The sequence below is a fragment of the Stegodyphus dumicola genome, chromosome X2 (assembly GCF_044657685.1).
Source record: "Stegodyphus dumicola isolate Sdum_Otavi_A_Nest chromosome X2, ASM4465768v1".
Classification (NCBI taxonomy): domain Eukaryota; kingdom Metazoa; phylum Arthropoda; class Arachnida; order Araneae; family Eresidae; genus Stegodyphus; species Stegodyphus dumicola.
Window position 1 is genome coordinate 80,234,028 of NC_140781.1, and position 11,830 is coordinate 80,245,857.

Sequence of the window (11,830 nt, forward strand, 5' to 3'; positions counted from 1 at the left end):
TCGAACTGCGGACATCTTGAACACGCTCCGTGCGTGCTGACCACTACACCACGAAGGCATGCTAAAAAGGCGGAAGAAATACCTTATATACTTCCCCCCTTTTAAATGGCGACTGGGGATTAGAGGACTCAATCGCCAAATCCTGGCGGTGGAGAATCATCATCCACCATCCTTTTAGTTCGGGCGCCCCTATATAGAGTCATCAGGTTATTTCGAAGCAGGAGACATGAAAAATGAGGAATGCCATCGCCGGGACTCGAACCACGGACCTCTCGAATACGCGCCAAATGTGTTGACCACTACACCACGAAGGCATGCTAAGAAGGCGGGAGAAATACTTTATATTTTAAATAAATTCACATGATTATATCAAACTGGAAGAGAAACACGCCAGTGTAAAACTCAAAATTGTGCAAAACAGCAACCTCATTTTCGCGTAGATTTTGGAAATAAATAAACAAAGAAACATCGATTTTGAAGTATGATCGCCCTCGATCGGTGGTCTCAAATCTGCATGCCTGCTGAATGCGCGATCTAAAAACAACTGATGGACCAGAAGTTGCATTTATTTATTTTTTTTTTAACAAATTAGAACTTTTTATCAACAAATTAAAAATATTTGTAACTACATTTTAAATTCGGCTTACGAAATATTCGGCAAAGCATGCCTAAGTAATAAAAACAACGCAATGAAAAAAAAAAAATTTTTAAATCTGTATTTTCATCCTAAAATACAAAGTTTGATACTTAAAAAACAATTTTTGATGGTTACATTTTGTAATTCAAACATAGTGACAGCTACATATGTAAAATTCAAGCTGACCCATATTTCAATCAATTCTAATGTGTGTATTTAATTATTAAATAACTAACTATTACAACAACTATTAAATAAAACTAAAAAAATTCTGAAAACTTTTTATCTTTTATCAAGTTTTCAGAGAAAATTTCCAACCGGGACAAAACTTGAGGATAAATAATGACAACCTAGTCTCTTTCTCTTATTTATTTAATTTTCCCCCTACACATATAAAAATACATATGTTTGTATGTAACTAATTATAACCTTCTTTATTTCTTATTGCAAGTGAACACCTGATGGCGTTTCGCTTTTGATAAAGTTTGTAGATCTGGAGCGTATTGTTTACAAGTTATTTTCATCAACTGTTGTAAGATGTTCATCGGTCAATCGGTTTTCTCCTTAGATATGTATTCCCAAACAAAGTATTTATTCTTAGTGAAAATATTCGTAACCGAATGTATTTATTTTTTGACAAATACGAATAAATGTCCATCAAATCTATATCTCCATACTTTTGAATAAGATTTATATCACTTTATAAACTAATTAACTCCACTTATAGATTTTTCTCGCGAGTTATTCACGATTTTTTTTAATGATAATGTAAACGCGAACTTTAAATATCTAAAATCTTTTCAATACCGTATGTGCCATAAATACATAATTAAAATGTATTCGCGGGCCGCATAAAACGCTTTTTTTTTTCTTTTAATTATTGAACGTTTCTACTAAGCGTTTATTAAACTAATCTTTCCAGCCGTTTTTCCAATTTGAAACATTCAACAGTTTCTTAATTTAGAAATTGAAAATTCGAATAATAAAAAAAAGGACTCAAAATCCGAGTTTTGAAATTTCAAATCTTTTTGAAGACTGGTGGTATCTGAAACTCGATATAGATACCGTATATTCAGGCGTATAACGCGCACATATAATTTCAAACTGCAGTTATTAATTTTTAGGTATATTCGCCGTATTACGTTCACACTTTTATTCTCGAAGAAACCTGAAAGATACATATGTGATGCTTATATTTTTTGAAGTCAATCATTCGAAGAATGATGCACTAAAATAATAAGCAATACGGGGGGGGGGGGCAATACGTATGTGCGAGTAAATAATTCTGCAAAGAGGATGGGTTGTATTCACTGCAGATGGGCACAAGAATATTATTGGTACAAGGGTGTTTTGGTGTTCGTGAAAGATGGTACGGATCATGACTATTTATTTACGGATCACAGTGACAATGATGATGCAGATTAAACAGAATTAGAAATGATGTGCCTGAAGATGTAACAGTGGTTGAACATAACGTCATGTTATCCGAAAATAAAATTTTTAGGTTCATAAGGCATGTCATTTCTTTTAAATAAAAAAGATTTAGATAAATGTAAAAATCTAGTTTTTATATGGCTGATTTTCGCCATATTTTTAATCCATCATTTTTATATCCGGCGTATAACGCGCCCCCGTATATTTAGATCTTATTTTTTGTATTAAAAGTGCGCGTTAGGGCTAGTTCTGATTTCGGTATGTCGATTGGTCTCGGTATCGGAAAAACTACATTATTTTTCTGAAAAATCCTGAAAATGTTGGCAAGTTGTTTTAAAAGAATTTGCTTTCTGGAATAGCATATGTACGAGCCAATTTCCCTCAAAGTCCTCCATGATATCTTTATTTTTAAGCAGATAGTCTTCGCGTTTTTGGCCAAATTCAAATACACAAAAAAGCAAATGCCTTTTTCGAACAGCAATTTCTCTGTAACTACGTAGTTCCGTTTTACGTCATGTCTTGTTTCCAGATGACTGCGTATAAACTAAAAAATTTTAAAAATATCACCGGATCTATTTTCAAATTAATGCGTTATTCTTCACTCAAGTAATAAAAACAAGCGCTGTTATATTCTTGCATTCGTAAAGACCGCTACGATTCGTTCTTTCGATTTTAGTTTATTTCTGCTAAAACCAGTCAACAATTTAACTATTTGGGATGGATGCTTGATTTCTATTTGAAAGACAAATGTTCCAGTTGCAGCTTACAATCTTAGGTATAAACAAACGTACCTGAATATAGATAGAGCAGTAGAAATATAAAAGTTCTTATTTTTATATAATCGTATTAATTACAACAGCAAACAAAAAAAGGGGACGGGAAAAAGAATTAAAAAAAAACAAAAATGCGGAATTCACATTAATTTACTTTAAATGTTTCGTTTTGAAAATACGTGTTGCCTATTCATAAAAAGATTTAAATACGAAACTGTCGCCTTTAGAAAAAATCTAGCTGCGGCCACCCCTGCAATATAACACATGTAACAAAATTTGAATCTGATGATAACGATGAATGATGTTGACTACCCAGATAAGTTAAAAAAGAAAATTTCTTTATCGGATAGCAATAAAAAAATAAAACTTAAATAGTAAATAAATTTAATTTATCAGCATTCAGAAAACGTATTTCCCGAATGCTGCCAATAGTTCCTTCAAATACTCAACATAAAATTCAAAGTATGCCCCTGTCTCGTTTAATAGATTAGAAATAGAAACTTGGTAATACTGGCTGCCTCTTTTTATGCGACTAACTTCTTTCAGTAACACAAACAGGAACACGGGAGGAATTAATTAGTTAAAGTAATTCTGAATGTTTAGATATGATACAAATCCTTCTACTTCAAAGAAACAATTCTTTAATTTTTAATTGGTTATTTTGATACAGCATATACATTGCTGCTTAAAAAAATAAAAATAACAATTTAGATAGGGAAAGAGTTTTGCAGTTTATAAATTTTGTGAGGCACATAAGCATGTTTTCTAACACCCCCTTCTCCTGATGGATGGAATGATTAATTAGTGGACTGAAAATATTTTGTATCGGCATCAAACAGAAAATTGATAAATCATCATTACAGTAAATTTTACTTATAAGATGTTGTTATGAAATAGATACTAAGCTAAAATTTTATACTATTTGAAATATAATTTTCAATATTATATTCTGTTCGTACATAATTAAGAACTGAGTTACGAACAAGAATGAAAACATAATTTTAACAGAATATTATAATACAAGCAACTAACAGAAATCAGTCTATATGGTTGATTATGGCAAAGCATGCGAGGGCTATCTCACTTAAGGAGATGGAAGCTTTCAAGGAGGAATTTCTACAAAAAATTGGCTCATATTCACATTACACATGGGAAAAACCATGAAATCTCTAATGCAGCCATTTCATTTGATAAGATTTGAATGTGTATTGAACTGACACTGTTCAGCAACTTTATTGCTCAGCCACTGGTGGGACAGTAAGTCGGAAGAAATGGCAAAAGTCACAAATTTTGAAATTAAATATCTTTTTGAACTTTTACTATGTGGGAGTTCACTTTTTTTATTTCTTTTATAATGAGTTCAAGCTTTTACTGTAAATAATGAGACAGAATGGAAGACGGTATAAAGAAAATATTTGCTAAATTGACTTTTCGCTAATTTACAAATGCCAAAATACAATACTTGAGTTCATTTAAAATATTTCTGAAATTGCAAATTTATGTCTACAACCAACAGTAGAAAAAAAAAAAAAAAAAAAAAAAAAAGAGCCAGCATAAGGATTTTTTTTATGAACATATATAATATAATATGGAATATAAAAAGTAGAAATCAAAATCTAATGAAATTGTAAGAATATTTGGGCTCTACCTAATTCTATTTCCGAAATACATGGCAAAAGAAAATTATTTAATCATAAACAAAATGTGAACAATAAATTTAAGAACTGAAAATGCTAAATACAAAAAATAGCAACCTAGGAATATCAAAAATATAGCATGGAATAATGTAATATAATATGGATTATCTTGATGATTGGGTGATAGCTGTAATAGAATTAGAAAGGTTTATTGAGTATACATATTGATGACAACTACAGACAGATATTGACAATATCATTTTACTGCTGGATAACTAATTCTTTATACACAGATTCTTCTTCATACATCATTAGGGGTGCGATTGGCACTTCAGAATTTTGTGGAGCTTATCACATCTTTAGACAATGAACAAAGCAGAGATGAGTGGCACATGTTAGCAAAGCAAGGGAAGTGGAAAAGTAAATATGCATTAATCAGCAGTACGAGATGCAGAATCTGTTCTTTATTGAAATTTTGATCAGTGATTGGATAAAAAGTATCCATAATATTACATAAGATGACATATATTGGATTGGAAATATTTAATTTCTAGCAATACATGCTGATTATATAACTTTAGATATATGAAAGCGGTGAATCTTTACATTATGGTAACTTGGCGATTTTTTGGCGACCAACCCTGCTACAGCAACCTATTAGTTTTGTTTTGGACGCCATTTTGTTTTCACGAAGTAGAGGCATTTTTTTTTTTTTTTTTTTTTTTTTTTTTTACTCAACATTTTTTTTTTCCAACAATCTGCTAGCCGAATTACGCTTATACTAGAACATTTATGGAAAAAAAAATGCTTAATTACGACGAAGATTAGGTGCAAAATTGAGAGTGCCTGCTTGCCGCGTTTTTAAGAATTGCACATAAACGTTATCCATGTACACGTCGACCTATTTTCTCTTTAAAAAACATCCCAGAATTGCACAAAAATGGCATTGCGCACACTCTTGACTTTATCTATGTACACATCGACTTATTTTCACTTAAAAAGTCAAAGAAAATTGACAAAAATCCAGCAGTTCTTACTCTTGTAAAAAGCGCCAAACAAATAAGTGGACGATTCTGCACTTTAGCAACGAAATTGTTTCTAAGTGCTTATTAGCTAAAATCACGATCAGAATTTTCCGGAAAATGTCACATGACATGTCTCAATCTCTCATTTCTCTGAGACAAAATAATCTGCCATTCGAACTGTGTACTTCTCAGATTATTGCTAAAGTCCTAGCTAGTAATCTTTATCGCCTTACCAAAATGTCGCCAAACTACCTGTTACCATATTCTAAAGATTAGCCATGAAAGCATTAGGTTTCTGCCAGCTACTGTTAAACATGCATAGAATTTTCTCCGATAACCCTAATCAACTGACAGCAAAAAAATCATAGTTGTCAGCTATCAAATAATCACTAAGTATGAATAGATTATTATTTCTGCTGAAAGCAGTAGAAGGAAGCATTGCATATTTAACAATAAAGTAAAAAATAAATAATATACATAATGAAGTACATAAAATTAGGGCTCATTAAAAGTGCCAGAGCTCTATGGAAGACCGTCAGGAAAAAGGAACACAAATAAATATATAAAATAATTCATAATAAAAAATTAATTAATTATGAAAATAATTAAAGGCCAGAATAATTTAATAGTTAAAATTTAATAACATAAAAAGTGATAAATAATGTAATAAGTTATTGAATAAATGGTAAATTGTTAAATACTAAAATAAAGTACTGGACCTTAACTTATTTGAGGTTCCGGCTGGAGTTACAATTTCACATTAAAATTGGTCTCTAGTTGAATTTAAGTTCTGAATATAATGTACTACTTCAAGGAAGGATAGAAATAAAGACTACTCTTTTTCCAGGATATCAAAGAAAATGGTTAAAACATCACCAATGAGACTACAGAGAATGCTATAAACAGTAACAGAATACAGAGAAAATTTTAATGGATATGATGTAGGTATAAAAAACAAAAAAAAAAAAAAAAAAAGAAGAGTCCAACATTTTCTGACCACAAGCTCCTGTCAATATAATTCTGGCTGTCAAGCATAATGTGACAGGGGAACAAATTTTTCCTGAATCCGAGAGTTAGCTGAGAAAAAAGTGACAAGTGGCAATTATTATCTCCTGTCTTTGGTTACATCATTTCAAATAGTCTGTGGGTGCTCTTTTTAATGTGAGAAGACGCTAACGCTGGAATGAAAAATTTACCCACTGTCAGAAATTCATTGTACTGAAGAATAAGCCTTTGACATGTTGGTGCGGCTTTTCTTTCCTTAAAAGTATTGACATCTATCTGTCTAAGGATTTGCCCCCCCCCAAAAAAGAGAGGCATGCATTCAAAACTTAAAATCAATTTTTAATATAAGTTTATTATCAAAAACAAAATTTTCAAGATCAAATTTCTGCTGAAATTAATATCCACTTACATAAAAGAAGTACCACTGCTTTCTTATTTAGGGTTCTGGTGTGCTCTGGCTATAATTACAATTTAGCACAAACACTAAGAACTAATGAAGCCAGGCTCTGACACAAGCTCTGCTTGAGATGATATTACTTTATTATTTTGTTTCCACGTACTTAAAATTTTACTCCTAACACTTAGTAACAACATAAGAGCAATTCATACCAGAAGGAAAAATTTATCAGTGAAATTACCATGCTGAATTATTTGTCAAGGTAATAACCAGGCACTAGGAATGAAACATTAATTTTTTTCGAAGCACATGCACATAATTTGTTTCATAGATATCAATAGCAGACTTCATATCAATCATTTGCACTTTTATGATGGAAAAACGAATTTCTTCTAATCTGAAGAAACAAATGAGGGGGCAAGGATTTAATTTGAGGTTGAAACAAGTGGCTTCCTGCATCAAATTTAACAAGTCTGCCAATCAACGAAAAACATTTCTAGGAATAAAATTTATAGTTAGCCCACACTTTTTGATTCTGTTAATTTTATTATGATTTCATTTACTGCAGACAGAAATTTACTTCACCAGTATTGGGAAACTCAAATTAACATTTTCAAAATTCATTGTATACAATTGTTTCCTTTTTAGAAATATGAAAAAAATTTTAGATATGAAAAAACAGATAAAATATTGCAAGATTTTTAGTAACTTTTAAATCTTACTCATAAGTACTCTAAAAATTTTTTTTTTTAAGTTCCCAGAAAAGAGGCCGGAAAACACTTACATATGTGTGAATAACTGAGAATACACTTTTTTTTTTTTAAACCTAAAACACGGCACAGAAAAAAATTTTACATAAATCCACAGATAGAAAAAAGTTAAAAGAACTTGCTAAAAAATAAAAATATCTAATCTATATGACAGTTAAGCAATATATTTTTTAAATTCTCTAATACATATTTTATTCTCTTTCTCAAATAATTATCAATCTCAGAAGTATTTCCCTCTAATATTATTATAAAATCAACATATTTAATATGCTCATCTTAATATTCAGGTTTAAAGCCAGAACAGAACTCCTGTTTACAAGATCTTCAAATGATGAAATATAAAATAATTGAAAAAGGAGGGGAAGACATGGTAAATAGGAACTTAAAATATGAAATGCTTCATACACTCACTGCAAACTTTCTCTATTTATGACTTACTTAACTTTTCTTAACTTCCAAATGATAATAAATGCTTTGGAGCCCTTATTGGTTATTTATTTAAATTTTATTATGAGCTTTAATATTTGGGTAAAGAAATCCTTATTCCTCAAGTTATTTAAATGCACAAAAAGGGATTTACTTGCTGAAAGTATCTTACGATGCAGGCAGATGAAAAGAGCCAATAAAAATATTCATGATCATTTTATAAACAAAATACAATGAAAACATGAAAAATAAACAAGCTGCTTAAATATGATTACACAGTTTTGATAAGGTATACAAAATTATACGAGTGACATGAATTGTACTGCAAATGAGTACAAGCAAGCATATATATATATATATAAAAAAAAAAATAATAATAAAAAAAAAGTACTGAAAAGGTAATTTCTATAAGCAAAGAAATGATTTGCTACAGAAATTTACCAAGTACAATTTATGATATTCTTTTTCCAATGAGAGGATAAGTTACATTATTACTTTTTTCATCATTTGTAATAATATGTCAAGCTCTAAAATTACAGCTTTCTACTTCACCTGATGAATTATGTTTGTTTATGTGTGATCAATTAAAACAGCCATTCCCTTTTACATTCAAATTACTGTCAAAAGATTAACAGACTTGTAGTAATTTTATATTTTCAGATTTCAAGAAATAATCGGTATAATAATAATACCTAAACAAATTACTTAGAGCACATATACACTATATAATTCTCATGTCATTTGGCATTCATCAGATATGCATGACAATACTTACTAATGTATAAAATAATTTCATATTAAGTAACTCGGTTACAAACTACTGGAAAAATTCATACTATGGCACACAATATATACTTTTAGATAAAATTTTCATGTGCCTTTTAATGTTTGCATGTGTATGAATTTTTAACAGGTAAGAATCCTTTCAGCATACATACTGGTAATTTCTAATAATTTGTTTACACACATGGTATCAATGTCTACTGAAGAATCTTTGTTCCCTTCTATCATCTGATAGCACATCTGCCCATTAATGACAGCTACCCGATTCATTTTTAAGTTGTAAACATCTGCATTTCGATATGCATAAAAATACATTACAATTGGCATTAACTGAAATTACAAGCACTGCCTGAAAATTCCTCAAGTGAATTACATAGCATCTTATATGTAAATAGGTTAGACAACTAGCAGAGCAGTTGAAGCTAGAAAATTTGTTATTAATGTTATACCCAGAACTTTCCTTATAAATTTACAAAATGACAGCTGCTGACTTAAAATGTTGAATTTTGATTTGTCACCTTTTAAATTCAAATATCATGTTTTCTACAATTGTAAAGTAATAATATAATATTTTTTTATTCCTTATTTCATAAAATGCAGCCTAAATCTAATGGAACACAGCTTAGGAGAACGAAAACTTCAATCACTGCTCAAAATCTCGTTAAAAAAGAATTATGCTAATCAATATTTACATATAAATTGCTAATTATAATTTTCCTTTTAAAATAGATAAATTATTACGATTATCTGAATAACAAACGAATAAATTACTGCTCTTACCCATTCCCGCTCGTCTTTTCAAAACTTGAAGATGGGTATCTCTTGTATTTACCAACATGTGTCCATTTACCGTTGTTTGGGGTTTGTTGACGAATACAGAGATGCCATGAGGTACTGAGTTCTGCAAGCACTGATGCGTTTAATTCAAATTCTGCCGAAGACCCGTCTATGCTCGTGATAGGAATATCTCTCACTTGAAAATAACTCTCGTTACATAAACTACCTATAGCACCTTCTTCACTAGTAAAAGCTAAAAACGAATTAGAACGGAGGTCAACTCCTTCTAGGTGAAGAGTAGTAGTAGTTCGTAAAGGATTAGCTGTTTTATTTACAGGCCTCTCACTGCTAGACAATGAGATCTCACTGCTAAATTTCATTGACCTAGTGGTGGCTTCTTTTGTTTGTCTACAAAAAACAATGTACGCATTGAGAACTGAAAGTACACACACGAGACAAACTTCCTTTTCGAAGCAAAAGCCAAGAAGCGCCATGTTACACTGCGAGCCATTACTTAGCACACAGCTGGTTGAGCATAAACACGATCGTAGCGAGCTCTAACGGCTAAAGCTGCAGCTACATATCATTGGCTTCTGCTGTTGACGTCACGAACTCGTAAATCATTGGCATAAAGCCACAAATGGCGCCAAATCGTTTCCGTGTGTATTCTGTTGAGAGCGGTAATAAGATTCTCAGACGCAGTCACTTTTTTTTTTTTTTTTTCCCCAGAAATTGAAATAAGTTATACAGTCTGAATTTGTGAAAATGTTTGTATCACTAAAAAAATAATCCTTATTACTGACGCTTAGGTAAGCTCTTGGCAAGAATATCAATTTTTTAATACAATCTAGGTAATTTTAAAAAAACCAAAATTAAACAAAATATGTTACTAAAAATTCAAAATTTATTTTTAGAAATTCCTTGTCATTATGATAATTAATTTAAATCAAATGATTTCGCACAGAGTTTCAAAATGCATGACGTTAGAAATATATTTTGTTAGCAATAAAAAAGCTACAAATATGCATAAAAATAATCAGTTGGTTATATTAGAGATTAAAACTATTTTTAAAATATATATATCAGTTAACTGTAATACTAAAAAAAAGTAAAAATATGAATTATTAAAAAAATATTTTATTGTTTTAAATCATTCATTTTGTTAAGCAATGCGATTATAATTTTAAAGATAAGATAAAGATCAATATTACATAAAACGGCACTACTGCCTATTCACCAATAAGCTTCGATGATAAATTAAAGGTCTTAACTTTCATAGCAGCACTTGTTAACTATAAATACATGATAACTGCATGACGGAGAAGCGAAAGGTGTTGTCAGCGTCATTTATATATATATATTTAGTCACATATTTAGTGGCTTTTGTGCAACTAGCAACATGATCTGTATATGTTTTATACTTTATAATGTGTTACGAACAGAACTCAAGTTAAATTCCGCCGGAGCCCGGCTTTGGTGCTTTTTGGTTTTTAAGATGAATCGCAATTCCATTCAGGGTGCATCGAAGCAAAATAAAGATTAGATGAGCTAACCTGTGTAGTGATAGAAATAGTCTTCACGGAAATAACAGAAGCAAAGCATTAAGTAAAATTTAAGGTATTGACATATGAGATTTATAACATAAAGCCAGTGGCGAAAGCTTTTGCCGTCCGGGACGATCCATTTTTCGCTCCTCTCAAAGTGCACCAAAAAAAATTCAAACCTATGAAATGTTAAAATGACATACAGGCAGTGACGTAACTAGAAATTTTGGGCCCTTAGGGAAACTTAATGTCATATTAGCCCAGATAATTATGAGTTGAGAATCCATTTTTAGTCAAACAAGTGAATTTTATTTAATGCGTATCAGCAATTCAAGATTATTTTAATAACAAACAAAATTTGTTAACAAGAAAAGCAATCTTAATAAAAACAAATAATTGTTAAAAATACTACTCAAGTTACATTCGCAATAATAAATGGATTTATTAAATACGTAATCAAAGCTTTTGTTGAGGCAAAAGAAATATATTACATTTTTCAGGTTCATTTTACTTGGCTTTTCATGCTCGATGGTAAGAAGTAAGAAATGATTTAATCATGTTTGTCCAGTCGTATTTCTTCTATACTCTTTAATGACTTTTTTGCTTTGAAAACGATCTTTCT

General features: G+C 30.6%; 1 protein-coding gene across 1 annotated transcript in view; it reads right to left on the reverse strand.

Moving 5' to 3' along the window:
- The window catches only part of LOC118183994 (unextended protein-like), a 174,844-nt gene extending 164,651 nt beyond the window's left edge, over positions 1-10,193 (reverse strand). The window contains exon 1 of the mRNA XM_035353627.2: positions 9,668-10,193. Coding sequence (XP_035209518.1) covers positions 9,668-10,158 — 491 coding nt within the window. The 5' untranslated portion in view covers positions 10,159-10,193. The remainder of the gene's footprint in view (positions 1-9,667) is intronic.
- Positions 10,194-11,830: the final 1,637 nt, after the last annotated feature.